The sequence below is a fragment of the Otolemur garnettii genome, unplaced genomic scaffold (assembly GCF_000181295.1).
Source record: "Otolemur garnettii isolate 467f Iridium unplaced genomic scaffold, OtoGar3 scaffold00133, whole genome shotgun sequence".
Taxonomy (NCBI): Eukaryota; Metazoa; Chordata; class Mammalia; order Primates; family Galagidae; genus Otolemur; species Otolemur garnettii.
The window spans coordinates 4,757,294-4,775,031 of record NW_003852528.1 but is presented as its reverse complement, the minus strand read 5'-3'; the positions used below and the strand labels follow the sequence as shown (position 1 = coordinate 4,775,031).

The 17,738-nt window shown below is 57.8% G+C and overlaps 1 protein-coding gene across 1 annotated transcript in view; it reads left to right on the top strand.

Annotated features, from left to right (window-relative positions):
* Nucleotides 1-17,738, top strand: part of KIF1A (kinesin family member 1A) — a 70,057-nt gene that overhangs the window by 42,499 nt on the left and 9,820 nt on the right. Inside the window, exons 28-37 of the mRNA XM_003798281.2 lie at nt 38-123; nt 1,002-1,140; nt 1,217-1,388; nt 1,569-1,659; nt 2,378-2,496; nt 3,296-3,351; nt 5,124-5,232; nt 6,260-6,326; nt 6,411-6,495; nt 9,240-9,345. Of these exons, the coding sequence (XP_003798329.1) occupies nt 38-123; nt 1,002-1,140; nt 1,217-1,388; nt 1,569-1,659; nt 2,378-2,496; nt 3,296-3,351; nt 5,124-5,232; nt 6,260-6,326; nt 6,411-6,495; nt 9,240-9,345 (1,030 nt within the window). The remainder of the gene's footprint in view (nt 1-37; nt 124-1,001; nt 1,141-1,216; nt 1,389-1,568; nt 1,660-2,377; nt 2,497-3,295; nt 3,352-5,123; nt 5,233-6,259; nt 6,327-6,410; nt 6,496-9,239; nt 9,346-17,738) is intronic.

Here is a 17,738-nt window from a genome sequence, read left to right as displayed (position 1 = left end):
AGCCAGGCCCCAGCCACTTGCTCTTTTCCTCCTGCAGCTGATGAAGAGGCCCCTGATTACGGCTCCGGCGTCCGCCAGTCAGGAACTGCTAAAATCTCCTTTGATGACCAGCATTTTGAAAAGGTGGTTTTCCCACCCAAACCCCAGGCCTCAGGGTGCCTGCTGCTCACCAGAGCCCCACATGCTTTGCTCCTCTTGGGTGCCCTCCTGCTCATGGGCCCTGGGTCCTTCTGGGGTCCCAGGTGCTGAGCCTACCCCTCACTGTCTCTCGGTGTTTGAAGCCCACTGTGGGCCCTCCACCTCCCACCGTAGCCTCAGATGAGCAGGGCACAGAGTGGGGGACGTGTTAGCTTACAGAATAGACACTAAGATGTGACCACCCCTCAGCCCCACTGGGCTCCCCTCTCTCAGGCTGGCTGTCTTCTGGGCCCAAAGGATACCACATTTCTACTCCTCTTAGCCTGACCTCCCTCATCTGACACCCCTGAGAGCAAGGAAGCTTCCCCTGAGGCCACCAGCCTTCAGTCCTCCTGCAAAGGGCTAGCACTGTATCTAGCACCCAGGCTGGGCCCCAGTGGCTCTTCCCTCTTCCTCCTTAGCCTCACTATGACCTGAACCTGTCCTGTTACCTGCAAGCTCAGTGCCTGATGTGCTGGGAGGGTGGTGTGTCTGCCCTTCCTCTCTGGGAGGTGCTCACCAGTGTTGATGATGTCTGGGGAAGGGCATCCTGATGGGGGTGGGGTGGGCGGAACCAAGGCCAGAGACCATCCCGTCCCGCTGCTGTGCTTCCTGCTGAGAGAGAGGTGGGTGGCAAGATATTCTCAGGATGGCTTGTACCTCAGAGGGCCCAGGTCATGGAGTCCAGAGAGGCTTGATATGGCAGATCTGCTGCATGGGTCCTGAGCCCCTGGTCCCCGCAGCCCTTTGGGGGGCTGCACTTGGGGCTGCATGGCCCCAACTAGGCCTCTATCTCCCGGCTCTGACTCTGGTTGCCTGGACAGTTCCAGTCTGAGTCCTGCCCTGTGGTGGGAATGTCCCGCTCAGGGACCTCCCAGGAAGAGCTGCGTATCGTGGAAGGCCAAGGCCAGGGTGCGGATATGGGGCCCTCGGCTGATGAAGTCAACAACAACACCTGCTCAGGTAGGTCACTGCCCAGCCCCAGCCCCTGCTGCTTGAAGAGTGTGGCCTAGCGGTGTCCTCACTCTCTCCTTGGCAGCGCTGCCTCCGGAAGGCCTCCTCCTAGACAGCCCCGAGAAAGGCGCGCTGGATGGGCCCCTGGATGCCGCCCTGGACCACTTGCGCCTGGGGAGCACCTTCACCTTCCGTGTGACAGTGCTGCAGGCGTCCAGCATCTCTGCTGAATATGCCGACATCTTCTGCCAGTTTAAGTGAGCCCCTCTGCCTCTGTGTCCCAGCTGCACGGGGCGGGGCGGGTGGGGCTCTCTGCCTGGGCATCCAGCAGGCGCAGGCCATGTGGGGGCCTTATTAGCCCAACCTGCGGGCCCTGCACACTGGTGCCAATGCCAGGTGGGTTCCATGGCCAGCCACGTGTCTCCTGCTGCTTTCAGCTTTATCCACCGTCATGACGAGGCCTTCTCCACGGAGCCCCTGAAGAACACGGGCAGGGGACCCCCACTCGGCTTCTACCATGTCCAGAACGTACGTCCCTGGGCTTGCCTCCAGCCCTCCCGGGGCCCCTGTGAATACCAGCCAGGGGCAGTGCTGCCTGGGCACGGGGACACAGGGCTCCCTGTCACAGAAGCGTGTTGTCTGGCCCTCCCACGCCTGTCCCTTTGGTTTGTAATGTTGAGTCACACGCCACCTCCCTCTGAGTGTCCGTGTCCAGATTTCCCCTTTCCAAAAGGGCACCAGTCATGGCTGGTGGGGCCTCCTACTAACCTCACCTTGCTGTGATCACCTCTGCAAAGGCCCCAGCCCAAGAGGCAGCCACATTCTGAGGCCCTTGGGTCAGGACTTCCACTTGTGAATTTGGGAGGGGTGTGCCCAATTTAGGTGTGTCCCTTGGGGTAAGCGGGCGGGACCCCAAGTAGGCTTGTTCTGCGGAGGCCGCCCTTCCCCCCTGTCACCTCTCAAGCTCTGTTCTGGAAGTGCATTTGGGCCCTGCGGTTCTACCCATACTGGAGAGAGAGGCCGAAGGACACCTGTGCCCACTGAGTTGTCTGGGGCTGTGTGATGGAAGGAGGGGTCAGGCTGGGTGCTGCAAAGAAGGTCGCTGTCCTTGCTGTGGGCAGAGGGTAGGCCTGGCTGGGGGCCCAGGTCTGCCTGGAGCACGACTCACTCACTGGTGTGGCTCACCTTCCCTTGTTCGTGGCATGGCTGTGCCCTCTGGTCCACTCAACCTGCCTGCCCATCACAGATCGCGGTGGAGGTGACCAAGTCCTTCATTGAGTACATCAGGAGCCAGCCGATTGTGTTCGAGGTCTTTGGCCACTACCAGCAGCACCCGTTCCCACCCCTCTGCAAGGATGTGCTCAGGTCAGCACCCCAGGGCTACAGTCCCCAAAGCCTCTGTGCAGATCTGCCCGTCTCGCAGTCCAGAGCTGCAGGCCCACACCTCCCTCCCCTGTTGGCCTGGGGTCAGCAGGACTGAGAGAGATTCAGACCCAGGGCTGAACCTACCTCCCACCCTCAGATCTGAGGGGGGTCCTCAAGGAGCATTGTTGTGGGAACCTGGAACTCTAGCTGAACATGGTTAGGGGTTGCTGGCTGCAGGGTGGCCAACGTGGCCTCAGGACAGCTTCTGCTGCCCACTGAGGACTCTGAGGAAGGCACCACAGTTCTGGGAAGCATCTGCCCAGCTGCCTCATTCCACTTGGCTCCTGAGGCCCAGAGAAACAGGGGACTGAGGGCCTCAAGGGGCTGTGCACAAGGGCATGTCACCCTGGACCCTTGAGTGTGGGATGAAAGGGTGTTCACCCTGGGCGAGGCTGACCCCCTGGCCACCTTCTGGAGTACAGGGAGAATTGCAAACAGGCCTCTGTGGGCCCTTCTCCTCATCCCCACCTCCTCCCAGCTATGGAGCAGAACCCAGTACTGGGGGCCTCCCAGCTGTCGAGCAAACGGAAGGACAGTGAGGGGCTTTGTTTTGGGGTCCTGCCCCGACTGCTTGGGTCTCTTGGGGTGGGGTCCAGGGTCTTGAGATCTCTTCCCTCCTATCCAGGCTGATGAGGACCTGGTGGGAAAGAGGGCAGAAGGGGGCCTTTGTCTACTGGCCCCAGCCTGGGTCCGGTAGGCACTGTTCCCTGGGTGCCTCACATTGGTGCTTTCTCCACAGCCCCCTGAGGCCCTCGCGCCGCCATTTCCCCCGGGTCATGCCACTATCCAAGCCAGGTAGGCAGGGCTCCCGGGAGTCCCCTGGGTGGTGAGGTGGCCATGCTGTGGGTGCTGCACCCCATGCTTTTCAGGAACTCCTGCCGGGTCTGTGGGTTCCTTTTGGGGCAAGGGCCTGCCCCAAGCCCATGTGAGGCTACCTGAGGCCAGCAGTAGAAGTATTGGAGCCAAGGAAGGCAGGCTGTGAGGGAGCTGTGGGATTCCAGGGGGCTGTGGCCATTTGAGCTGAATGTTGAAAGGTTTGAGGGTAAAAAGCAACCCAGGAATCTCCTTTTGGGGGTCAAGGGTGGAGGTGGGAGTGAGTGTATGGGTCCGTGAGAGGAGGGGGATTGGCAGCTGAGCCCTCACCTGGAACACAGAGACCCTGCCCCTGTGATCAGGTAGGCAGTGGACTTGTGTTTTGATGAATTTTATTTTATTTTATTATATTATTTTTTGATACAGAGTCTCACTATGTTGCCCTTAGCAGAGTGCTGTGGCGTCACAGCTCACAGCAACCTCAAACTCTTGGGCTTAAACGATTCTCTTGCCTCAGTCTCCCAAGTAGCTAGGACTACAGGCGCCTGGCACAATGCCTAGCTATTTTTTATTGCAGTTGTCATTGTTGTTTAGGTGGCCTGGGACAGGTTCGAACCCACCAGCCTCAGTGTATGTGGGTGGCACTGTAACCACTGTGCTATGGGCACTGAGCCATGAATTGGATTTTAGTTATGAGAAGTCATAGAATTTGTTCTCTGCAAGACAAAAGCCAAAGCCCAGGGATGTGGTCAGGGAAAGTTCAAAGAGCCATGGTGGAGGCCAGACAGTGTGGTTGAAGCCCTTCAGGGCCTGGAAAGTCACCTAGAAGTGAGGGCCCTGATGCCCTAGTGGGCAGGCAGGAGCCTGCGTGAGGAGCTGCGTCTGCAGCTGGCAGGGAGAGGATGGGTGCTGGGTCTGCACATGTGACCTGGTGGCCGTCTGGAACAGGCCTCTGGCACCGGCTCTGCATTCAGCTCCAGTGCTCAGAACCCCCTTACAGTGAAGTTTTGTGGGCTGAGCACACTGGGGGTAGGGTGTAGACATCCCAGCTCCTGCTGACCAAGTCCCTTGGGCCTGTGTAGGCTTCCTGGTTGGCCATATGTGTGTCCTGTGTTGTTTAGTTTCCCCACAGCCTGCAGAGAGACTCTTAGATTTGCAGGTATAGAGCAGCCATGAAGGCTTTTATAGAGGAGAGGCCTCTGTGACAGGTCCCAGAGGGGGCAGTGGACAGAGGTGGGTGAGGGGTGCACTGGTGGACAGAGACTGGAGCTGCCACAGTGGAGGGCTGTTGGGAGCTGAGAGGCAGAGCCTGTTGGGCAGGGTGTAGCTGCTGCTGTGATGTGCTTGGCCTGGTGCAGTGTGCTGTGGTAAAAGTGTGGTGCTGGTGACAGGCCTGGCAGCATGGCGGAGGGGCCCTGTGCAGTCATGGGGCTTTTGAGCAAGGGTGTCTGCTGCCCTGCTGGTTCTCTGGGTCTCAGTCATGGGTCTCTTCTTGGGCTGTGCCCAGGTGTGTATGGCCATGTGCTCCTCCCACCTGGGGCAAGGATAGAGTCCAGTGCAAAGTGCTGAGACCTGACAGTGCCCGGACTGGTCACATCCTGGGCAGGGGTGGGGTGTGAGGTTGCTTCTTGTGGGGAGGGGGAGGTGGCCTGACTGCCTTGAGCCCGGTCCCCATGGCCTCCTTCCTGAGCATATCCTCAGCACATGATGGGCCAGGTCTCCTGTCACTGCATGCCCTCCTTCTGTCCCCACAGTGCCTGCCACCAAGCTCAGCACACTGACACGGCCCTCTCCAGGACCCTGCCACTGCAAGTATGACCTCCTGGTCTACTTCGAAATCTGTGAGCTGGAGGCCAATGGCGAGTAAGTGCTGGTGCACGGCTGGGGTCCCCAGAGGAGAGGCAGAGAGGAGAGGGACCCTGAAAGGGCTCTGGAGCTGGGCCAGGGTCCCTGGGAATGAGAGAGGGCCCTAGGGCTGGGCTGACCCTGGTGAGAGAAGGGCTCTGGGGCTGGGCTTGGGTTCCTGGGGAGGCTCTGGAACTGGGCAAGGGTCCCTGGGGATGGGAGGTCCCTGGGGCTGAGTTGGGGTCCCCAGGGGAGTGGGGTAGGTCAAGGTGCTGACCTGCCCTGTGGGTCATCAGCACCTAGAGTCATCCTCTCAGCAGGTGTTCAATGAACACCCCCTGGACCAGGCCTCATCCGGCTGCTGGGGAATGAAATTAGTAAAGCCTCTGTTCTGAAAGAGCTGACACAGGGCCCTAGACAGACAGGCACATGGACTGGTGGCCCCTGAGGGTGCTGAGTGTGGTTTAGTGGTCAAGGCCAGAGTTGGTGATGTGGCTGTTAGACAGAGATCAAGGGACATTTCAGAAAACACTGGGGGGCCGGAGAGGCCAGTGGATGGGGGCTTGCCTGGTACTCTCGGTAGCAGGTGGGAGCTTGGGTGTGGTTGGGGTGGAGCTAGCAAGGGCCAGGAGCAGCTGGCCGAGGGCCGGGGTGGGGCCTGAACAGACTGCTTCTGGCCCAGGCTGGAGCAAAGGGTCCTGTGCCAGCTGCACCCAGGTGGCTGGCTGTGGCTTGCTGATCCGTAGGGATGAGGAAAGTAGGGGCACCGTTGGGGGTGGTAACAGATCCAGCCCAGAGTGAGTGTCCTCAGGAGACACCTTCCCAGTATGGTGGGTGGGGCTGGAGGGAGATAGTGAGGTGGTCCGTGGTGGGCCTCTGTGCCCAAGGACCCCAGTCCAAGGACTGAGCCACCTGATCTTCACCAGAGAGAGTGGCTGGTTTTGTTCCTGTTTTGCTCCTGTCCTCTCTGAACTAGGGCCTGTGTGCAGGGGGGAGGGGTGGCCAGCACCTCACACCTCACACCTCACATGGGTCTCTCTTCCAGTTACATCCCTGCAGTGGTGGACCACCGTGGGGGCATGCCGTGCATGGGGACCTTCCTCCTCCACCAGGTGTGAACCGCCCCCCCCGTGTACCCCTCCCCACAGATGTGGCCCTGAGCCATCTGGTTATGCTCTCTTTCCTGGTGCCTGCAGGGCATCCAGAGACGGATAACCGTGACACTGCTGCATGAGACTGGCAGCCATATTCGCTGGAAGGAAGTGCGCGAGCTGGTCGTGGGTGAGCGAGGCGGGTGACTGGGCTGCTGAGAGAGCCAGGACTCAGGGCCAAGAGTCAGGTTCCTGTGTGGCCCTAGCTAAGTCAGAAAACTTCTCTGTGCTTCAGTCCCTCACCCAAAAGGAGCAGCTTGGGCCCTGGTGATGATTCACAAATTCCTATTTAAACCATGGACTGGAGTTCTAGGTCTGTCATAGCAAAATATAACCTAGTGGTTTGAAAAAGCAGAGGAGGCCAGAGGTCTGAATGGAGGGGTGCTCTGCTCTCCCAGACCTGTGGAGATCACTTCATTGCCTCTTCTGGCTTGGGGTGGTGTCGCTGGTGTTCCTGGCTTGTGGACACTTTACTCCACTTTCACCTGGCTGCCAGGACATCAGGCATGTGGGTCAGGGCCCACCCTTACTCCAGTATGGCATCATGAGACCTCTGTGCAAATAAGGTCACACGCTGAGACACTGGGGTTAGGGCTTCACCAGATCCTATGGGGAGCACAGTTCAGCCCACAGCCATGAGCAAGGACCTCAGGCCTCCCTCCTGTGACTTCATATGGGGAGCTCCTTGGTCTATTAGATGTTGCTCTGCTAAGTTGTGAAGAATTTGTCTTCCTAGTTTCGTGCAGGACTCAGATAACTGTTCATTTGTGAGTGCAGTGGGCATGAGACCCTTTACCCCACCCTGGAGCAGTAGTATTGCTGTAGAAGTGCCAGCCAGCCCTGGCGCTGCGGCAGCTGGTGGGGTAGCTCTAGCTGTACCAGGGCGGCTTCCTGGGTCTTGCCTAGCCCATCACCCTGCATCCTGCAGGGCAGGACGGTAGGCAAGGAGGTCTGGCACATGAAAACAAATGCTATTATTTTACAAGTTCTGTGTCTAATTTAACACTAGTCAGAAAAGTTGCAGATTAAGCACACAAACCCACCTGCAGATGTCATTTAGGGCAAGGCTGAAAACAGGGCATCAGTTTAAGGGCAAAAGTGCACACCTGGCTATGGAACTTGTCACACCACAGGGGCAAGGACGCTTGTAGGCAGTGCCACATGTGGGATGGAAGGGGGTCTGCATGGTGGAGGCCACCTGCTCGCTGTCTGGGCTCCATCCACTCTTGTTCAGGCTGTCTTGTTCTGATCTGCACTTGTTCCCATGATCCCACCTTCTTTTAACCCTGCCTGCCTTTCTGGAAGTGCTGACAAGAGTGTCTGTTTATGTCAGGGGCAAGAGGGGCTACTTAAATGGATTTGGGGTGATACTGGGATGAACACTCAGGCCCCTCAGTAGCTTGAGAGGCTTGAGTTCTACCTCTCTGGGCTTGTAGCCAACCAGACCTATGCTTGGACTCAGTTTGGGAAGCAATGTCATCATTTTCTGGGAAACAGCTGACCTCTCTTCTGCTCCCACTAGAACTCTGAGCCCAGTGCCCCTCCCTGGAGGGCCGTGGGGCTTTTAGGCCCTGTGGGGTGGATGGTGCTGTAGAGAGGGTATCAGCAAAAGGTGTGAGGGTCCAGGAGAGACCTCAGGCATCCATGAGTGGTGGGTGGGTAGGCTCCAGGGCCGGGAGAGACTGGAGCCATGGGCGACAGAAGGGCAGGACTAGGGGCTCATGGGTGAGGTTCTGTAGGCTGGGTGCCTGGTCAGACTCTGGGCAGGCAGAGAGCTCTATGAAGCACTGGCCCACATGGGTACTGCCTCCTATGAGGACCTGGAGGGCCTTGGATGGAGAAAGGGTGCTTTGCTGGGATTCCCAACCCCCTTCCTCCCAAGCCTAAACACTGCAACGCCACAAGCTCACATGTCAGGTTTCCAGAAATGGGGCAGAGTGGGCCCAGCATGCACTCGCCCCCACAAAGCCCTCGTGTCTTGAATTTGGTTTTGTCTCAGTGTGGTGACAAGCGAAGGCCTGGTCATTCCTTCCTGGCTTAAGAAATAAAATGTACACATGTTTGTTTACTCCTTTGAATGACCAGAATGGCACTACCATGCCAAGAAATTAGGGAAGATTCTTGCCTCGTAATGGTTCTTGCCTCCTTTGCAGACTGACAGGTCACCATCCCCAAACCCTGCATTTTAAGTTTTGTCCTTTCCTCCCCTCCCTTCATTCTTTTCTTTCTTTCTTTTCTTCTTTCTCTCTATTACTATCATCATTATAAAAAGATGCTGGGGCTCGTGTGGCTCAAGGGGCTAAGGCACCAGCCACATACACCTGAGCTGGTGGGTTCAAATCCAACCTGGGCCCGCCAGACAACAATGGCGGCTGCAACCAAAAAATAGCCAGGTGTTGTGGCAGGCGCCTGTAGTCCCAGCTACTTGGGAGGTGGAGGCAGGAGAATTGCTTGAGCCCAGGAGCTGGAGGTTGCTGTGAACTGTGACGCCATGGCACTCTACCCAGGGCAACAGCTTGAGGCTCTGTCTCACAGAAAAAAAAAAATGCTGGAATGTTGTCTTTTTCTATCCCACGCTTCCTTTTCCAGCAGTTAGGAAGACCTGTTCTCTCTTGGCTGCAATTGAACTTGCCCATTGCAGGTAGTGGGTGGTCGTAGCTGTGGCCCAGAGGCAGACTTAGACTGCAGCAAGGGCAGGACTGGAGCTGCTCACCTGCAGGGGCCTCCCCGGCACCACTTTCTACCACTCTCCTGCTTTGTGGGGAGCAGGTTTGCTGACGTGACCCCCACCCAGGCTGAGGCTGCCAGTGAGGCTGGTGTCCCACGTGCCCTCCTGGGAAGTGACACACGGCCTACTCATTGCCTCTCCTATAGGTCGCATCCGAAACACTCCAGAGACAGATGAGTCCCTGATTGACCCTAACATCTTGTCTCTCAACATCCTCTCTTCTGGATACATCCACCCAGCTCAGGATGACCGGTGAGTCCCTGGGCGGGGCGGGGGACAACACTCTGGGTTGTTCCCAGACTGCCAGGCCCTCAGCTGCTGCAGCTGCATGGAGTCCAGCCTCAAAGCTCTCTTGACTCTCTTCTCTGACACTTGAAGAAACTGGCCCGGCAAGGGGGTCTGGTGGGCTCCACATCCCCTTGGCTTACTTCTCTGTGCTTCTCCTTTGCTGGTCAGGCATCCACCTGCCCATGTGTCCCTGTCCCAGCAGAGGGTCCAGCAGGGCAGCTGGAGGATGGGCTGGGTCCTATCCTCAGGAGTTCCGGGGCAGGTGGTGGATAGATGAGTGGACACGTACTTTCAAGGACCAGGCTGCTATGGGCGCGTCTGGGCCCCTGTTGGGTCCTGGGGTGGCAGTCCAGCAGCCTGGCTGGAGGTGTGCCCACACGTACTGCTTGGCACATGGCCCTTATTGCTGGGCTGCTCCTTTCCAAGCTCTGTGGTGGTCGTCAAGATCCTCTTGGCCTGGACAGTGGTGTTCCACAACCTGGGGACATCCTTGGCAGCCCTGCTAGGATCTGCTGGGGTGGATAGGACATGAGGGGGGTTGCACTGAGGATGGTTGGGCAGGCAGCTCAGGACTGCTGAAGGCACCCTGCTGGGTGGGTCATCTGTGTTCTTGACAGCCTCTGAGATGCTGCTTTCCAGGGATTTGGGTGACAAGGCAGGTGCTGTAGGCCCAGCCTGGATGTTTCCTGAGGGCTTGACCCAGCCCATTACATATGAGCCACGATCTGATCCTTAGGGGCTGCAGGTGTGGCCCTGGCTCACTAGTGGCTGTTTGTAGGAAAAATGTCTTTGAGGGCTGGGTGTACTTGGAGAGGGCAGGGAGGGTCAGGGGTCGTAGGGAGGGACGGTTCCAGGGGGAGTCATCTCTACTCTAGTCCCACTCTCGGGACTAGACAGAGCTCAGTTTCTTCATGGGGAGTCTGAGCGTGGGCTGTGGGATTGCCCCCCAGCACTACAGTGATGTGGGCGCTTCTAGGGGCAGCTGGGGCAGGGCCAGAGTGGCACGGGGCAGCAGGTGTGGTGAGCTCTGCGGTAAGCAGTGGGGGTGGGGGCAGAGGCCTGCATGGGGTGGATGTGGCTTTGGTCCCTACCCTGCCCTGGGAGGTGGTGCTGTGGAAAGCAGCTGAGGGCCACCTCTGGGAGAAGGGAAGGTGAGGTGGATGGGGCTCACAGGGTACATCTGGCCCTGCTTCCCTAGTCCCCATGCACACACTCCCCAGTGGGCACAGTGAAGGCCTGGTGCCTTCCTGCAGCTGCTGCCCAAAGGGGTTGGGCTACTGGGCCTGGGCAGTGGGGACTTGGACTCCAGGGGGTGGGTGTAGGCCAGGCCAGATGGTCTGCCCTATGAACCATCTTTTGGAGCCTGGGAAATGACCTTATGCCCCTGACTTCTGACCTCTCCTTTGCCCAGGTGGTCCCAGAAAAGGAATAGAAAGGGAAGAAACAGGCTAGGTGACCAGTTATTCTCATACCTGCTGCCTCCCTGCACTGAGACTGGTATTCTAGCGTCTTCCTGCACACACTGGCCAGCCTGGCTGCTGTGGGGCTCAGGTCAAAGGTGACCTGGGAGATAGCAGATAGCAGTTCATGGCTAGACCTCAGGCAGGTTCGCCTGCTCTTTGGGGCTCAAGAACCCACTGCTGAAGGGGCTGCAGTCCTACACCCTGGGGCACTGTGAGACATGAGGCCAGTCCTAGAGCAGCTTTGTGCCTGGGGTCAAGGCCCTGGGCCTAGGAACAGAGGAAGTCCTGTCTATAGGTGGCCTGCAGACCCTGCCCACCATTGCTCTGGCCCTCGCTTGGCTCCTGGCCCTGCTGGTAGCCCCTGCCCTTCCCCAGAAGTCGTGAGGACTCTCCCTGCTGGCAGCCCTAGGCAAGCACTTGCCTGTGGCTTAGCTGACCAGGCCAGCATCTATCACCACAGCCTTCCTCTTCCTGGATCAAGGCTGATGTGACAGTGCTGAGGCTCCGGAGACTCTGGTCTGGCTCCAGCCGAGGGGCCTCAGGCTCCTGTGCTTGGCGCCCCACCCCCTCTGCTCCAGGGCCCCATGCTTTACCATCTGCCCAGCTCAGAGCCGCCTGTCAGCTGCGGTGGCTTTCCTCTGCGCTGCCCCTGCTACCCTGCTGCCTAGCCCTGCCACCCTCACTAACCGTGTGATTGTTTGTGTTTTGCAGGCAGTTTCTTGATTCGGACATACCTAGGTATCATTTGTGTCCCTTGGTTTTATTTCAGCCTTTTCTCTCCTTCCCTCTTCTTTCCCTGATTGCCCCTCACAACCCTGAAAATTTAATTTTCAGCTTTTTGTATTCCTCCTGAACTTGCTTACCGTTCCCTCCTGTTTCTCCCATCTCCCTCTTTGTTTTTACTTCCTTGGAATATTGTTTTGATCCCTTTGTTGCTCCCCCATCCTATTCACTTGGCTGAGTCCCTTCCGTCCCCACTCTTGATTTTGGCTGCTCTGTAGTTTCCTTCCTCCCGTAGATACTGGCTGGCCCCCGCTCATTCCCAGCCTTGCCTGCCCGGCCGAGTGGGCGGGCGTCCCCTGCATGCAGGCCACTGGCCAGGCTGGCTTTGGCTGCACTATCGTGCAAAGGCCAGCTCTGCTCCCTTTGAGGGGCTGTAGTGGGCAGACCTGTGAGCACAGGGGACAGGTAGGGAAGACAGGAGCGAGGACACTTATGCTCCAGCATATTCCACAGCTGTGTGGGAGCCCCTCTCCTGGCCAGGCCAGGAGGAGGGACAGCAGCTCCAGTCACGCTCCTGGCCACAGCCACTACACATCTTTTTTGGAAGTGGCAGATGGTAAACTCATGAAGAGACAGAGTACCTGAATTCAGGTTTTCTTAGTTCTAATCCGGTAGGAGGCCCCCTCTGCCCTGGCTGGAGTGGGCCCCTGCCCATGCTGGCCTGGGACAAAGGTCAGCAAAACCCCCGGGCATGAAGTCCTCCGGGTTCCTAGCCCAGGCTTTGGTGAGAACTCGTCAGTTCCGAATGGAAGGCCAAGGCCATCATCCCCTAGATCCCTGTGGGATTGCGGCCAGAGCTTTGTGGTGGTCATCTTGCGAGTCAGCAGAGGGCTGTCAGCACCAGCATTGGAGCCTCGCGGCAGCCTCACTGGAAAGTGTGGCTACAGCCCTGCCTGATGCAGCCCTGCTCGATGCAGCCCAAGCAGAGGCCTTGGCCAGGACTGGTTGAGGCTGTGTCCTTGTCAGGTCTCTGTCATCAGGTCAGGGCAGATGGTTACTGTGACTTTGGCTTGGCAGTTATACCTAAGAGGCCACTGTGGCCTGGAGGAGACCCCCCCAAAGACAGTGTTCCCCTGGGCACACATGCAGGCTTCTTTTCCAAAGTCTGATGCAGCAGCCTCCCCTCCCTGGGGCACAGAGCTGGGGGTGGCAGAGGCCTATCAGGGGACACCTGTGGTGGTGGCTGCCCCTGAGGAGAGGCACAGGCCTGCAGGGCCTGTGTAGGGCCTCCCTCTCCCTGCTGTCAGTCAGGGTAGGCTTGCTGGAGGAGGCATCATGCTGGCTGGTCCTGGAGGTGACCCGCCTGGCTCAGGCAGGCAGCCTGGCTCAGAGAGATCTGGACTTGGGGAGCCATCTGCTCAGAGCCCTCCCCTGGGGGCTGTTTCCTGAGTACATGGATGCTTCTAGGCACATCAGTATGATCTCATGCTGGGGCATGTCTGCATTTTGTTCAAGTTTGAGTCTGTCTGATGTTTGAGTTCCACAACCTCTGTATGTTTGAGGGGTATTGGTATGGTTTCAGGCCTCCCCAGGTACAAACATACAGTGGCTCCAGGAAGGTTCTTGCTAAAGCAGGCAATGGCATGCAGAAGGAGAGGCAGAAGGAGAGGGGCTGACCTTGCCCTCTTTGTCAGCCCCTGGACTTGAACAGGGACCCTATTCAGAGTGGCTGGCAGCCCCAAGGCTTGCCCACAGAAGGAAATTTTGAACTCAGGGCATTGAGAGGAGAGGAGAACACAGGGTGGGAGCCACCACCAGGTGGCACTGTGGTTGAGCAGGTCGGGGTATGGTGGAGGGGCCCTTGGCCCAGACTGCAGTGGGCAGCAACCCTGGGCTGCACAGCTGAGCTTGGACAGCCTGGAGGGGTCACTTGTGATTATGTGAATGTGGACCAGAGGGGGAACCTCCTGGAACCTTGTTTTCCTTCTCCTCTAAGAATAGGGGTGCCAAGAGCTGCTGAATTGGGTTGTTGGGAGATGGAATGAAATGATATGTAGAATATCTTAGCACAGGACCTGGCATGTGCCACATGTGTGTGTCAGTGTGTGTCCAGCCCTGCTGTTATTCTCTGTACTGCCTAGTCAGTAGTGGTTGTAACAATGTTCCCCTTCCCACACCTTTCCCCTCCCCACACCCCTTCATTTGCCTTTCACCCTCCCTGCACGCCTCACCCCTTCCCTCATGCCTGACCCCTCCCCTGTGTAACCCTCACCCCTTCCCCACCCTACACCCCTTTCCTCACCACCCCTTGCTTCATGCCCTCTCCTCATCCCTCTCTGTACCCCCTCTGTGCACCTATCCCACATCCTACACCCCTCTTCTCACCCTCCACTGCCTCATGCCTTCCCCTCATCCCCTTCCCTCCCTTCTCTCACCCCCTAATCCCTCCCCTCAATCCCTCACCTGCTCACCTGCCTCATCCCTCCCTTCACTCCCACACCCCTCCCCCATCCCCTTACCTCCATGGCAGATGCTGACTGAGCAGGCTGGTCCTGATCCTGGTGTTTGGTAGTGGTGGGGACAGGCAGCCCTTCCCCAGAATGCAGGTCCAGCAATGCCCTCAGGCAGGGTGAGGGGGTGTGTGGGGCAGAGCCGGTGGGGAGACAGCACCAGGAAATTACTGGCTTCCCTGAGCTGAGTGTGAAAGGAGTTCTGTGACAGAGGTTGAGGGAATAGGGACTCTGCTCCCTGGTCTGGACCAAAGACCTGCCCTGGAATTTCCCCTGAGGTTACATCTGGTGCAGGGTGCTCTTCTCCAAGAACAGCAGTCCCCAGGGCTGTGCTGGGAGGTTATGGTGGTGGGAAGTAGCTGGGACAGCTCCAGGGTAAGTTCCAGTCAGGGTATATGTGGCCCCTTGAGCTGGTGGCCTATTTAGCCAGCTCTGGGATTTCTGCTGGCCCAGCCCAGTGCCTGCCAGGTGAAGGCTGGGCTGTGCCTCACCCCATTTGCTCTGTGCCTGTGTGTTCCCACAGGCCTGGTGGGGCCAGGGGGCAGCTCTCTCCAGCCACACTCTCCTACCAGCTTCCTGCCTTTGTTGAGCCTGTGCCTTCCATCTGGCACGCCTGTCATCCCAGCTCCTATGCCCAAGTCCTTGGTGGGCTTCGAGACCCAGTAACAATGCCACCTCCTCCAGGCAGCCTTCCTGACTCCGCCTACCTCCTCCTCACCTGCCCAGCTCTAAGATTTCTCCCTTCTCTTCATTGATCTATTGAATGTGTTTGTCCCCAGCCCAGACTTCCAGCTTTATATTTCCCCACAGATGGAGCCCAGGTGCAGGGCTTAGTCAGGCCAGGAGGGAGCCCATGGTCATCTTTTAGCTGGGGAGGTGAGGCTGGGGCTAACCAGGACATAGGCCATAGGAAGTTTCAGCCCTTGGGGTGCTTGGCCCCATCTCCCTAGGGGTGTTTGTTGTCTAATGCGGCTCAGCCCAGTCCTGTGCAAATGCTGGCGTCTGGCTGGTCCCAGGGGACAGTGCTGGCTGTGGTCCCAGGGGATGGTGCTGGCTGTGTGCTCTCTGGCCCATTCTGGTCTGAGGGCTCTTGGGCCACATGGTGGGTGGACCATGCGGCTGTGCACTGTTGTGTCGCATCTGGACCCTGTGAGCAGAATCTCCTCATTTGGGGTTCAAGCATGTACCCCTGCTCTTAGCTGTGTGATTGTGCTCTGATCATGTCTCCTGCTGGATCATGTTCCCACAGGCGAGGAGGGTCCCTGGCTGGGATCTGGGAAGTCAGCCCCTTAGATCACTTTCCAGAGTGCCTGAGCCACCTCTCAGAGGAACACATATTCTAGAAGTGTACTTCCCAGAGCACTGTGAATTTCTGGTTGAAGCTTTGAGCATGGGGTGTAACTTCCAGGTTCTCAGAAAACTTGTTTGCATCAGGTGCCTTTGCCTGCCGGTTTGCCCACGGTAGCTGTGACGTTTGTGAGAAGAGCATGCCAGGCGTCATGACCATATAGTGGCTGTGCAAGTGCACTGGGCTGGCCGTCAGCAGCAGGCGTGTTTCATAGTCCCACATGGTATGACCAGGTGCTCTGTGTTGAACTCCTAGAGACTAGATACTTCCCGTTGTGGGGGCCAAACAGAGATGGGGACCAGTCCTGCCTGAACCTTTGCTGGGAGTGGGCAGCATCTGAGACCACCTGCTCAGGTCCCTGCAGCTTGTCTGTAGCAGAGCCAGAGTCCTGTCCTTCTGAGCAAGAATTGAGATGGGAACTTTTTTCATAGCATCTGACATTGTCTTTGCAAACAAAACTTTTCTTAGTGAGCTTCCCATGTCCCCATGGGAAGTGTGTCCTCACTTGCTAAACATTGAGCCCTTTCCCTCAGACTGGACAAGTGGTAGCCCTGTCTCTAGGCCCCAGCAGGAGCCAGGGTGTCAGCTGGGCCCTCCGTCCACTGCAGGAGGACCTGCCTGGACCAGCTTTTCCTCTTGATGGAGGACCCCCACCAGGTGGCCTGCTCCTCTTGGTTGAGGACCCTCACCCATGGCCTGCCCCAGGTTCTCTGCCATGGTGCAACCTGGCCTTGCCTGTGACCCCCTCTAAGAGCACAGCAGGGAGCAGGAGGGACTGAGGCATCAGGCCAGCATTAGGGACTTAAAATCCTGCCTCCGTAGGCAAGAGTGGCCTAGGTGCACAGGGTCTGCAGGTGATGGGGGCCTGAGCCGATAGTGAAGCTTCCCACAGGCCCACTCAACACTCTACCCGTGTGGTCGCCTGTCCCAGCACTTCTGCTTTAGTAGGCCTGTGGTGCGGCCCAAGAATATGCATTCCAAAGACGTTCCCTAGTGGTGCTGATGCTGTAGGCCTGGGGCCTCACATCTGGGCTGCCCTCCTCCTTTTTGTGTCTAAGAGTCGATCACACATCACATGGAGTAGAGTGAGGAGGACTTCAGGGGACAGGGCACCAGGCTCCTTTTCTGGGGACCTGAGTTGGTCCTGTACCCTCTCCTAATGTAGGGGCCTGGTGTGTTCTCAAGGCCCTCCCAGTCCATGTGCTGGAGTTCGTAATGTCAGGTGACTCTGGCCACCGCTCAGGCTCTCTAGGTCTGAGTTTCCTGCTGTGTGATTGAGGGGCACTGATTGGCAGTCCTCATGCTCAGTGGGTCTTGCTTGTCCACCTTAGTCCCCCGTGGGTGGGCTGCCACTCTGCTGTCTCATCCCTCCTGAGCACAGAGACAGTTGTCTCCTCAAATCTTGGTTGGGTTCTGAATAAGACCTTTCTGCAGAGGCTTTAGGGATGTGGGTTCTCAGGGTGAGGATGCTCCCTGCCCAGGGCTTCAGGGCCTGCTGTCTGTGACCACACAGGGCCAGGCAGGCTGTGGGAAGGGGTTGGTCAGGAGGTGTGGATTCAGTGCCTCCAGGTACAGTGGATAGCCTCTGGGCCCAGGGATGGACCAGTGGTTTAGAAATGACCTGTAGGCAGATTCAGGACTGTGCTCTTGTTCTGTTGTCCATCCTGGTACCCAGGGCAGGAAGTGGTCTGGGAAGGCCAATCCCAGCTATGAATATGGGCCCAGTCAGGCTTTTGGAGAGATTCTAGTTCTCTGGGGCCTGAGCAGGATAAAGGCACATTGTTGGGGGCCACTGTGGGCCTGTGGTAGAAGTGGGCTCGTTCTCTGCTCGTGGGCCTAGGCCTGGGTACAAGACCATCCTGGGCAGGGCAGAGTCCATTCTGAGCCTGCTGATCATGCTGGCCTCCCTGGGCTCACCCTAGGATGGGGTAGGGACATGGCTTCTGATGTCTGCAGAGACACTGGGGCCTGGAGGGCGCAGACCTTCCTAAAGGAGGGAGTTGGTGCTAATGCCAGAAGCCCTGCTGGTTCCCACCTGGGGCCAGGGGCCAGGTGCGGGCAGTGTCTACACACACAGAAGGAAGGGAAGCTGGCCAGGGTACTTTGGGGACTTTTAAGCAGGTGGACAGAGGGTTCAGCACTGGGCTGGTCTTACTTGGTGTGTGATTGTGACACTGACATGTGCCCAGATAGTGACAGTGACGCTGACTATATCAGCACCAGGCTCTGTCCTCATTGCACCCACTTTAGCTCATTCAATCCATGAGACATCTGGAGGTAGGGACAATTAATGTCCCATCACACCCACAAGGA